Here is a 12500-nt window from a genome sequence, read left to right as displayed (position 1 = left end):
AATAATGCCAAATTCTCTCAAATTACTTAACCGTTACGTCCTTAGCAACGCACCCCAAAAAATACGTCAGTGGGCCCTTAAGCTCCCTATTGTACACACCTCAAGGCGGACGTCACCAAGTCCCTTCTCCGTCCACGCGTTTCCTTTGTTGCTGTACGGCCTGGGCACTAATACAATCAATGAGTCAGATTTCGTTCGGGTTTTTCAAGAACTTTTGTGATCATGCGATTTAGAAAGTGAGAAAGTGAAAACGGTAAGGATGAGCATAAAGATGGGCCTGTATTCTTCCACGCTGGATGATACAACGGAAGAGTCTAGATCAGCCCTCTCCTTTTGCAGGTTGCCCTATCGGTCATTTCATCCGGATGGAACAGCGATCCCTCCACCTTTCACAGTCCTCAAAATTCTCAAGCATTCAGGTCCGTTAGGATTGAACCAAGTTATGAAAGTGACAGCCTGTGCTTTTCTGCCGAATGACGACACCTGTTTGTTGACTCTCACCACTTTCGCTGGTCACTCGCTAAGGAATTTTCGAGCCGGTTTTGTGCAGTGCCGGGACTTAAACAGTTGTGAAGATGAAGGTGGGCACGATGATAGTCTCTTCACATATTCACCTCGTCCTTCATGCTGTTTTTCGCCTAATGGGGAAATTGTATCTTATATTTTAAACACAGGAAACGGTCATATAATCTTAGCAGAGATTACATCAGATGGCTGCCTTGAGCCTTTTAAAATAGACTGTGTCACTGCTGGATATGGTGAAAAAAGTCTGCTCTCCAGAGCGTTGTGTTGTGTTTTTTCTCCCGACGGTTTAAAGGCTGTGACAGTTAGTAACGTGACTTTGGAATCCCACAGGGGCACAGAAACAAATGAAATATGCCTGTGGCAAGTGAGATCTAAGAAAAGATTCAAGAGGTTTTGGCGAGTAAGTTGTGAGGTTGTGATGCCGCGGTTTGCTGGCCATTTGGGTAGCTGTGTGTTCTCTCCTGATAGTACACTAATTGCATTTTCCAGTTCACTAAGCCAACTGTATGTTTTAAAGGGTGAAAATTTGGAGTTGTTGATTGCAGTAAGAACAGAAATCGTTGTTGGCAACTCTTGCTGTTGTGAATTTGATCCGTGCTTTCCACATCAGAAATTGGCAGCTTGTTTTGAGGATGGTTTGTTTCAGATCTGGTTTATCGAAGATGGCCAAACCACTTGCATTAAGGAACTTCAGCTCATGCAAAATTCTGTTAAGTTGACTGTATTTTCATACAGTCCAGATGGCTCCATGATAGCTTTTGGGACATCCCATGGAAAGGTCCTGTTGATAGACACATTATTTTTTGATATTCTGTATGATTTGGGTAATGACACAGATATTGGCATCTGTTCTGTTGCTTTTACAAAAAGCTGTCGTGAACTTGCCATTGGACAGGGGGATGGTTTGGTTAAAATCCTTCAGCTACCTTTGAAGTTGGAGCTACAGCACATGTGTCGACTGGTCATAAACAAGTTGGTACCACCCAATCTTATTGACTGTCTTCCATTACCAAGGGACGTAAAGGCCTATCTTCTCTTTTCGCCCATTCCTGCAAGCTACAGTATGGAGAAAAGAGACAATGATCTTGAAATTGATTCACAAAGTTGTTAAAGGATTTGAGTACATTATGTGCCTAGCAAACTGCTGTAGTTAAAAAAAAACTCCAAACCAGGTATATGTTTTGTGAAGTTTGTGCTTGAATGGCGCTGAAGTCTGGGTAGAGATTTAAAAACCTGTCACTGTGTATTAATGCAGGCTTTCTTTTTTGGAAATGGAATGGAAAATAAGCCAATCAGATTTCGAGATTACAAGCAATTGTGGTAAAAATCATTCTCAGGATAATACTTATTTGTCCATCTAATTATTTTGAAAAGGTGCGAATTCCACAAAATTACTGCACCTAATGTATGTTTTCGCTAATAATTAATAGAAACATGACCTTTGTGTACACTGAGTGTCCTTGACTATCTGAAATATAAGAACATTGTCATTCCATCTACATACCTGAGTTTCCGGTGCAAAACTTTTCAGAATTTCATGTAGGGAATGCAGTGTGTGTGTGTGGCACCCCACTTATCTACCTGACACCTAGTTGCATCTTGTTAAAAGGAAAGGATGCTAATATTTACTGTTAATAGGTGCACCCGTTTTGTGCAAATTGGTGTGCATTGAATAGGACTCTAGAAATATGTTTGGATCACCTGTCATGAAGACACTACACCAGAGAGTCGACATGTTACCATGTATGTCTTTCAATCTCCAAACCAGATTAGCATTAAACAACAGCCAATAATTTTTGTCAACCTGGCACTAGTGTATTATAATAATAATAATAATAATAATAATAATAATAATAATAATAACAACAACAACAACCCTAATCAATGGACAGAAATTCTTCAGTTAAGGTAATTGAAAAACTCTCTAAGTACAAAGACTTAGAGGTTGAAACAGAGAGGAGAACTTAGGGTCATTAAGAAGGGACTGGAAAAGTATGTTGCCAAAGTTTCAGGCACAGTCAGCATCAATGAGCTCCAACAAATTTCTCCTCTGGGAACAACTCATCCTCAGAAAGGTTCTGGCAATGAAGTGAACACTTTGGTACCTAAGGCCCATGGTTTGGACCTGGTGCTTTAGAGGCTAAACAAGCAAGCCAAGGATTACAAGTGATAATAATAAGAAGAAGAAGAAGAAATAAACTTTTTGTTATGGCCCTTATTTACACCAACCTGTATATGTACCAGGTTTAAATTCCACAGTGATCACCAAGGAGGTTATCTTCTTTGGTCCCAGATAAAACACTTTATTATGTAAACACAAATGAAATACCAAGTGAGCTTTCGTGAGAAAACATGATATTTTCACATGTGAAGATAACATGGTATTGTCACATGTGAAAAGATCACTGTTGCTGTTACATGAAAATCGTGCCTTTCGATGCCTTTTGTGAAATGATTTAGTAGTACATTGGTGTTTACATAATAAATAGAATGTTACATGGCCGCTTGGAGATACGAATTTTCTCTTCTTGTGTTGAAAAATATTTCATGAGTGAGCGCAGCGAACGAGTGAAATATTTTTCAACACAAAAAGAGAAAATTCGTATCTCCAAACGGCCATGTAATATCCTCTATTTATCACTCTCATAAGAAACCAACTGGTTTTCTCTCTTTCCAGGAAAGCTTCTGGATGGTATTTTGTTTTGAATTTATATTTCTATCCACAGTACCACTGGATGCCAGCTGCAAGCTTTGACTGCTTTTGTGAATCAGTTACTCGGATTATATAATAATCATTTCTGTTACTTATTCTTTAGTGTTTTCTTCCTGGTCTCTTTCATGCTCAAAAGAATGTGAATAAATGAATGTTTTTTTTTTCTTGATGGAATCACAGTTGCAGTTGTACGACGAAAAGTGCTTTTGGCAGTTTTTTCTTTTTCGCCATTATGTAAATTCCAAGCAAAACTAAGCCTATTAAGGACTGTGCCTACTATTGTTATTGCGCATACATTCTGCGCATCTCCAGATACTCAGATTTCCTAGCGCCGATGCTTACTAATACAGGGATATTTTTGCATGGGTTAAAAATATTCGGAGAAAGTAGATCTTAGTAAGTACTCTTGGTATCCAAAAAGAAAATTGGTGGTAACCATGCATTTTTGAGAGATAATTAAGCTTCAATTTGAGAAAGAATGCCATACATTGCTTTGTATTTTAAAGCTTTTTACAAATATTATTCATGAATTATCTTTGAAAAACATGTGGTTACCCCCAATTTTCTTTTTGGATTGTTAAGATCTACATTTCGTGCATAATCACACACCGGGGCAAAAATATCTTTAATTAGTAGGCACGGTCCTTAAAGTACGTACTACTGCTCCATGCTGCAGGTGGCCGTTTTTCAGTTTTGGGTAAACTTGTGTTTTGTATGGCCTTTTTTGGCAGCATGTGATTGGCTATGCACAACACAATTAGTCAATGCTGATTGTTTTCTTTAAATAGTGAGCAAACAGGCATTGAACAAAAGTGGTTTCGTTGCAGCAGACGTTCGTGGGGGAGGAATGCATGATGAAGCCCTTATTACGTCTGCATGGGAGGCTCTGTTGTAGTGAGCTTCTGTTATTTTGGGGCACATTATTACATGACATAGACACTGTTTTTGGCATTAAGACATTTGTCTGGAGCCCTACATTTCCCCATGACAATTCTCTTGCTATCTCAGGTCACATATGCTTGATGTTTTAAAGCACAAGTTATGTTGTCAGCTTCAAATATTTTTAAAGATAAGCAAAACAACAGCAAGTGCAAGCATATCAGGATGTGGGTAAAATATTGCAGCTGAGGCAGTTGCTATTCCACCAGTAGGTGGCACATTGCACATTGCATCAAAGTCACAGCCTTTTACTGTGTCCTCATAACAGGCCAAAAAGCGGTCTAGAGCGCATGTCATGTTTCCATGGCAACAGGGCAGACCAACCGGTGCCTCATTCACTAACACTTGTACCTTGTAATGCTGTTTTCCCGCCATTTCTGTTGAGTTGCAAGCAAGCAACACAAGAGCAATATTGGCCGACATTGTCACTGCGTTGGACAACCTGAAGAGTCGATGGCTTTGTTCGAGGTAGTTGTCTGCCTTCAAGGGTACTGAGTCATTGTAAAGTCCGAGAATCGTTAACAAAGATGTCAATGAGCCTGACGATGCGAATCGAAAAACTCCACGAGCTTCGATCTTTCCCTCCGAAAACTTCTGCAAATTTGTTGTCATTTCGGACAGAAGAGGACAAACTACCTTGTAACTCAGTTTGTTCCCATAAGAGTGTTCGTAATACGCTTCCAAGTCGCCTTGATATTCCAGTATTTTCATGTCTTCATCCTCTAGCAAAGGACACCAAGTGTTGTCTCCACGATTCATTATTCCAAAAGAACAAAGTCTGAAAATTTTCTCGACATAGTCAAATGTTAAAGACAATTTTCCATTTAGCTTGAGTCTTTCTTCAAGTCGTCTTACCGTGTCCTTCACTTCGGGACCAGCCATGAACTTTTCTACCTCTTCTGCGCCATGCTCTTTCACATCAATCTCGTATCGTGGACAAGAATTGTAAGAATTTAACAATTTATCGTCGTTTTCTCGACCGGAGAAAGTTATGGCAACCGGCTGAAAATTTGAGGAGGCCACAGGTCCTCGTCCCTCAAAGAGTCCAAAAGCGAAAGCCATTGCACTTTGTGCATTGCGCAACTTATCCGAGGTGACAAAGGTATAGTACTTGTTCCAGTACTCCTTATCGAATACCTGTGGAAAGCGAGAACGATACCTGGTAGCGATATTGTATTGCTCGTTTTCACCTGCTGCTGACAACTCACTTGGCATGGCGTTATTCCATTCTGTGGGTTTGCTCCAGGGTATCGTCAAGTTTTGGTAACGAAATGGTGCACTTTCGTTGTAAATTTTATTCAGTTTTCCCAGGAATTCGTCGATGTCCTCCCTGTCTCCATCACTGGGATATCTTGAACCATGGCGTACTATCATGTTAAGATGAACTGGATGACAATTTGCTGGGATTTTCAACGAAGACGCGGCAGAAGCATTGAAAAGATAAGCTGTTTTTGTTCCAAAACGACTTGACTGCTCTGCCTTGTGTACAAGCGAGAATCCCAACAAAACCGTGAGCAAGAAGAGTACTCTTGCACCCATTTTGACAGCACTTGTGTTAAGAAAAGAAGAATGCACCCTCGTTGCCATCGCGGTCGATCAAGTCGCCCGGGTCACACAATCCTCAAACTGTCACTTGATTATCCCAGCTGTTCGACGTGGCACACAGCACCCTCCTCCCCTGAAAAGCTCCGTCGGGCGGCGATTTTATGAAAAATCAATTTGGCCAATGACACCACTTAAACCTCACAAAATCAATCAACGTTATCAACATATATGACTTTTCAGAATGATAATCAATTATCCACAAACGGGTGTTGTTTTTATCAGTACAATTTCGACAACTGTTCGCTTGGCTTCAGCTTAATCTGGATTGAATCTTTGGTGCGGATTATCAAGAACGATTTCCGTGATTTTATTTCTCGGTCGTTTCCCTTTATTTTAACAAGTTGAAGTAATTTGTCGGTTGTGACTGTATTATCATTCATGTCATTCATAACTGCGAGGATCATAGCTTCACTTAATAAATGTCATAATTTGTCAGACGTCAGTGGATCCACTGGGAACTTGACAACCATAGTCATTGACAAAGAGGCGAACCTATTTTGTGAAGTCATTGACGTACTTCACTTTTTTGCAGTAATGAAAAGCAGAGACGTGGGTGATTAAAATTAGATAAGAATCTGAACACTAATGAGGGGAAACTCGAAGTGTAAATGCCGAGTCGAAGAGTGAGACTTTCTCTTTAGATTCACGGATTATTGGAATTCTGGGGACCATAACGTGCTCGAGTACTCAGACTTTTGTTTGTAAATTTTTATCAGTTTCTGTGAGTATCCATCCAAGAAACCATTAAAATGCGGTACCCTTTTAATTGTGTTCGTTGTATAATGATCTATGATACTGCCTCCAGGCAATACAGGCAGGGTCTATATCTCGACGTCTTTTTTAACTTTTCCCATTAATTAACATCCCCCCTTCAGCTCTCTTCCAATCTCTTTCGTTACATTTTTTGTTTTCAAAAAAGGAAGATAAAGCTCGTTGACCGCTTGTTGGACTCCTCACGATCATAATCAACCAGGCTCTTTCCGAAAAAACACCATAATATGAAGCCATAGCTTGATGGGAAGGCAATTTGTACCCAATTGTTCGTGACACACCGATCTCCGTTTTGATGGTCCACCTTCCAACACGCCGCCTGCCGTGGGAGAACGGCTGTGCTGTTAACACATGTGGAGCTGCCAGTTAAAGGGGTGCCTAAAACACCCGCCTGGTATGTTAGCTACGCCATGCTGATGAGGCCCAGCAAGGCCCAAACAGCTGTCCATGGCTGCTATTGACCGGGTGAAATGATTGTGGGCATGCGTGATGTGTTGGCTGGTTGGTGTTATGGTGTGACCTTGCTTGTTTTGTTTTTCCCAAGGCAAGCCAGGCAATACAAGGAAAAGCTTGATATTCATCGCTTATTATAGGGAGGCTTCTGGTGAAAAAAATCTGGAAAATTAAAGCCAAATATAAATATGTAAATCTAGAAAATTGTTAGGAAAAAGGGGTTTTGTAAACTTTTGGGACAGCGTTTATGTCATTCTACCAATTTGACCTACACAAATCAAATTTCGTGTAAGGTTACTTAACAAAACGTAGGCTAACAAGTTAAAGAACATGTCAAAAAACCGCTTTCTTCATTGCGTGAAACCAGAAGTCCCAGCGGGTTGTGGCTCATTTCCAGGGTCTCTCTTCTTCATGAGCGCCTCTGAGGAAAGGAAAAAGAGAGACCCTGGGAACAAGTTTGTTTTTCTTTATTTTCTTTTTTTTTTGATTCATGTTAAATGCCCCGACGAATCACGTGAGCTACCACTCATTTGAATGAAGCTACGTGCAGACAAACCCAGCCTCCTCCGCGTTTAACTTCCGCTGTTTATTGAACGATCCAAGTGTGAAATGAAATGGCTTTGCGGGTAAACACCACGGGATTCATGGTTGAAAAGTTACATTTTTTTCCAAGACTACCACTTAGAGGTAATGCATAAGCAATTGCTATATGGATCAATTTTTGTTCAATCGTAGCTAAAACGCATGTGTGGTTTCTTAACAATAAGTATGGATACTTAATAACAGTGCGTCCATTTCGGTTACGTCTGAACACAGTCCTTGCTTTGGAAAAACTGCACTAGGAAATATATAGCTGGATTATATACCAGAAAAATAACTTCGTTCAAAGCAAAGCATTAATGATACTAAGATCGCTTTGACTCAAAATCATATGAGGAATAATAATAATTGAAAAAACCCCATAATAATTTTAAAGAGACTAGAAAATTCTCTTTTATTGTGATAAACCTTTTTCACTGTTTTTGTCAGATAATGGCGTGCTCGCTAACCTAAAGTAAGAGCATTTTTTTAGATAGTGAAAATATTACTTTTAGTGATCATTTTTTATCTTTTTTCAAATTTATAGTGCCGGGATTCCATTTTCTTTACCCATTTATCATAAATATGAAAGGGATTTGTTTTCAAGGAAGTCAAAAGGCACTTATTTGATTCCACTATCATTTTGTTTGTGTTTTCTCCCGTTTTGTTTGCATAACTTATGTCCGTGAGCATCTTTTTTCGGTTTGTATTTCCAAACAAACCAATCAAGCAAGTGTAGTAAGTTCACTTACAAAAAAAAAACAAAACAAAACGCCAAGTTCCATTTCATTCAGAATTTGGTAGCGGACATTCTCAAAAACATCACTAATAAGCGTTTAACTATAAAAGTTAGAGATAACAAGTTAAACCGACGTTTCGGAGTAGACATCACTCCATTATCAAGGTAAAAATGTTCTATGATGCTAAAATTACAGTATTAAAAACGATTGACGCTAAGAATTAACATAATAAGCACGTGCGAAATTGGCTATAAGAATACTTTAGCACGAATGGAATCCGATTGCACATTGAGGCTAGGCTTAAGTGTTCTTATAAATAACATTTCATAAGAACACTTAAGCCTAGCCTCAATGTGCAATCGGATTCCATTCGTGCTAAAGTATTCTTATAGCCAATTTCGCACGTGCTTATTATGTTATTTCTTAGCGTCAATCGTTTTTAATACTGTAATTTTAGCATCATAGAACATTTTTACCTTGATAATGGAGTGATGTCTACTCCGAAACGTCGGTTTAACTTGTTATCTCTAACTTTTATAGTTTTATGTTTTAAGAAATCTCTTTTAATAATAAGCGTTTAACATTTTAATAGTATCAGCCTTTTTTTGAGTCGTATTGGGAAGGGGGGGGGGGGGGGGGTTGGTCTAAAATGTGTGTGTGCTTGCGTAAAAGAGAGAGGAATGAAACATTTTTTGGAATCAGAGATTTCAGGTTAAAAAATATATTAACTAAAAAAAATAAGATCAGTTATTCTGGGTTAGGGTTGTTCTTGTTGCTGTTTGTTTTTGTTTTGTTTTTTTTCGAAAACAAGCGTTTTCTTAATTAAAAGACGAAAAACCTCCAGGTGTAAGTGTCTATCGTGACAGAAGGAAAAGTCGTTAGAGCTGGCTTCAGTTATAATGAGGGCTATTCATATATTCCGGGAAATTCTTATTTTAATCGGGAGGATTAGTAGATTGAGTCAGTACGAGAGATCTGCTTCGAACTGAATTAAAACTTTAACTTGAGTACCAAGATTGATTTAATATGCGCATAATTGGAGTTTGTTTAAATAGACCACTTTCCATCCGATGTGAAGTTGTTTCTAAATCGTAAAAGTGAAGTAACATTGTAGTTTCTTCCTTATACTGTTTTCAACAAACACGAAGGACAACTAGGTACGTCTTAGAAAGTAAAACTTAATAAAATACAGACTGAGGCCAGACATAGTAAATAAACCTACAGTAGTGTCTGAAATGAGAGTATTGAAGACGAAAAAATGAGACAAAATTTGAGTGCACAATGTTAATTTTCACACTTCGCTTGCAACAACGACGCACGTGAAAACTATAAATTCACATTGATATATACTTAGAAAATAAGGGGCAAGGATGTTTTGGTTATTTTATAGATATTCTTGCTTCTTCATAATCTTGAAAATGTATGCATGAAAGAGTAGTAAATCAGCTGAAACGAAACAGACATATGGTTAATTTTCAACTTCTCCTTCCCCGGTCCAAAGTCGGCGCGATTTTTTATTTGTCACTTCTGTAACGTTTGATGTATTCAGACGTTCAAAACTCCGCCGTTTGAGCGCTTCGTTGGATGAAACATTAAACTACCGTTTAGTGCGCAAAAACGCTTTTCCGTTCACAGATCAGATATAAGATATTATGAAAATTACGGCAACATGTTCAGTATCCAGTCGAGTTAAATGCTGGCTTAGTATGGTGAAGTGCATGTGCATGGTTCTTTAATAAGCACACTGACTGTTTAATTCTGCTAAACTTCCCACGAAATTTCTTTAGCTTTCGGTGATCGCAGTTAATAGTGTAGGGTGATCCCCAGTGTATTTTAACACTTCTATTTAGGATGTGCGGTGCGTTTTGTGTTTAATGGTGATTTGCTTTCACACGATTCCGAATTTAAAGACACCCTTTTCTTGTACCAATTAAGTGCGCAAATGGCCAAGCTGCAAAGAAGCTGTTTGGTATTGGTGGAAAGTATGACAGCTTCTATCTATCTATGACAGCTTCTATCTATCTTATTATTGATAGAGCATAAAGCATTATAGGGATAATCCATCTTGCAGTTGAGACGGTTGCCAAGGAAATTTACAAGCACCCTGCACCAATTAAGGGAACAAAATGAATGCCTACCACTAAAAGTAGCCAACCTCTAGATATTGTTTTGCATTCTTTCTAGTCCACTCTTACACCACCAAGCAGGTGCAACGAAGAAAATGAATTTCAATTTTCTCCCTCTTCTTGCTTCATGTGTCATATTTTTCTTAACTCGTGCATGATATATTCGTCCCAGATGTGGTTTATATTATTTGCTGTTTGATTTTATTCAGATTTTGGAGGGTATCCTGATCAAGACATTTAAGAAATATCACATTCCAAATTTTCACTGGTAAGAGAAACATATTTTAAATGTTGTAAAAATACAGAGGATAATCTCTTTAACGGGATGGTACGAAACATAACCTTTGCTCTCGGTTATATAATTGTTTCAGGAAAACCTATTTTTGTTTGACTGAGTTTAACATGTTTCCGATTTTGTTTTGAAGTTCCGGCCCGTGTTCTGCATCTTGGTAAAAGACTTAGTTGAAAACCGAAAAATGTTGAGATTATTTTTTATCAAAAAGGCCACAGCAGGCAAAAAGGCTTTGTCACCATCCCACTCAGTGAATCGGCTAAAAACAGTACTAACTGTTCTAGAACTAAGAACCTTCGATATTCCAAAGTTTTCTTCAATGTTTGCAACATTTCAGGATTTGGAACAAAAGTAGACACAACGTGAAAAGTAGTTTTTTTTGCGTTCACGATGCTAAATGACTGAACTCCACGATTTCTAGCGTGGGGCTTCCTTAGTATGAAAGTCTATTTAATAGCTCAGAAATTAATCATTTTCCTTTTTTGTTTAATTATGATCAACTTACAAATCATTCCTCGGTCCGTATGTCTATGGTACACGGCTTTCTTAAGATAAACGTAAATTAAGAAGAGTCATATAACCGTCAGCTGCCTGTGGCTTTACTTCTGTAAACCTTCAGTGTTTTTTTTTGACGAGGTGAATGCTCAGTGCTGAGTGTATGTTAAACCGGCAACGGTCTGCTTGTCTCAAGGTACAAAGTATCGACGGAAAACAAAAGACTAGGATAAATGTTCTGTTTCATCATTTCCTTGCGCACGGTTCGGGTTTCTTATAAACAGTTTTTAATTGTTTTTGACCGCTAGCGAGTGAATTTGCAAATGTAGCCTTTCTCAGCTTTTCTCACAGGAGATTTGAGACTGCATGTTATTAAATTGACACCATATAAAGATTCTCATCAAGATGAAACAGGTTGATATAATTGGAAACGAATGGCAAATTCGAGCTCACCTGATAGTCATCGATACAAGAAATGTTGGGCAAAATAGACCCGAGCCGCTTTTAGCCGGCTCCCTGGGTAGGCGTCAAGGAACTTCGCGCAAAATGTAAGCGAAAATATAAGACTTGCGAAGTTTAACCAATTTTTGCGAGAAGCAATTGACTTCTTGCAGAAATGTTTGCCAGGGCCCTCTGATAAGGCAGACCTCTTGAAATGCAGGGAAGCGAGTGGGACAGATAATATTGCGAAATTGCAAATAATTAACCGCGAGCGTCGGCTTTATTGTTGTCTTAAAGGAAAACGTGTTGGTAGGCTCGAGACATGGTGTGCTTTGTCATAGTAAACAAAAACTCTTATCCGTTAGGCGTTTTCATTTTCTTTGAAATGAATTTTTAACCTGACGAAAAAAGGTTGCAAAGGAAAATCCTAATAATAATTTCTGACCCGAAAATGTTTTTAAAGTATAATGAAGGATTCGATCTGAAGAGCTCAGGTAAACTGAGGCAGGTGACAACCATAGATTTTACCCGTTCTTTAATTAGTGCTTCCTGTGAATTATTTCATTGGTTTTTTCATTAAATGTTGTAGTCGCTTTAAATGCTACCTATGTTTTATGGTTCAAAGGTTCGCGAACTACCTCCCGCTAGCGCTACCCAAATAGCAATTTTCACTTTTGTGAACCAGATATTCATCCAATTGCAAGTTCAAAAGTGCAACTTACAGTGGTTCTAAACTGTTAACTGATAAGGAAGCTTGATGCAATTTCCCGATTCTAAAATTAAAGTTTGATCCGGCTTAAATTGCCTTTTTAACCCGACAA

The 12500-nt window shown here is 38.6% G+C and overlaps 3 protein-coding genes across 5 annotated transcripts in view; 2 read left to right on the top strand and 1 right to left on the bottom strand.

Moving 5' to 3' along the window:
• Window positions 1-33: 33 nt before the first annotated feature.
• On the top strand, window positions 34-1644 carry LOC137978784 (uncharacterized). Of its 2 annotated transcripts, none has more exons than XM_068825849.1 (2): window positions 34-581; window positions 675-1644. In XM_068825849.1, the coding sequence occupies exons 1-2, from the start codon at window positions 260-262 to the stop codon at window positions 1634-1636; spliced, it is 1284 nt and encodes a 427-aa protein (XP_068681950.1). In that variant the 5' UTR covers window positions 34-259; the 3' UTR covers window positions 1637-1644. The 2 variants fall into 2 exon arrangements, with proteins under 2 accessions (XP_068681950.1, XP_068681951.1); XM_068825850.1 differs by having other exon boundaries at window positions 172-253; window positions 340-1644.
• Window positions 1645-4291: 2647 nt separating this feature from the next.
• Window positions 4292-5764, bottom strand: LOC137978783 (multiple inositol polyphosphate phosphatase 1-like). The gene has a single exon (XM_068825848.1). It carries the CDS (start codon window positions 5762-5764, stop codon window positions 4292-4294), a length of 1473 nt encoding a protein of 490 aa, XP_068681949.1.
• A 1836-nt stretch (window positions 5765-7600) lies between these two features.
• The window catches only part of LOC137978782 (uncharacterized), a 14944-nt gene continuing 10044 nt past the window's right edge, over window positions 7601-12500 (top strand). The window contains exons 1-2 of one of the 2 annotated variants that reach the window (XM_068825845.1): window positions 7601-7693; window positions 10661-10719. The gene's annotated coding sequence lies outside the window, so the exon portion shown is untranslated. Of the gene's footprint in view, window positions 7694-10373; window positions 10533-10660; window positions 10720-12500 lie in introns of those variants that run through there. The other variant, XM_068825843.1, reaches the window with a different exon arrangement.

This window comes from Montipora foliosa, chromosome 12 (genome assembly GCF_036669935.1).
Source record: "Montipora foliosa isolate CH-2021 chromosome 12, ASM3666993v2, whole genome shotgun sequence".
Classification (NCBI taxonomy): domain Eukaryota; kingdom Metazoa; phylum Cnidaria; class Anthozoa; order Scleractinia; family Acroporidae; genus Montipora; species Montipora foliosa.
This window is presented reverse-complemented; position numbering and strand designations above follow the sequence as displayed.

Excerpts from the sequence above, each read along its gene's own strand:
- LOC137978784 (XM_068825849.1), top strand. The coding sequence starts at position 260 with ATGAGCATAAAGATGGGCCTGTATTCTTCCACGCTGGATGATACAACG. Across the intron at positions 582-674 it reads AAACAGTTGTGAAGATGAAG|GAAACGGTCATATAATCTTA; the intron begins GTGGGCACGATG and ends TTTTAAACACAG.
- LOC137978783 (XM_068825848.1), bottom strand. The coding sequence starts at position 5,764 with ATGGCAACGAGGGTGCATTCTTCTTTTCTTAACACAAGTGCTGTCAAA.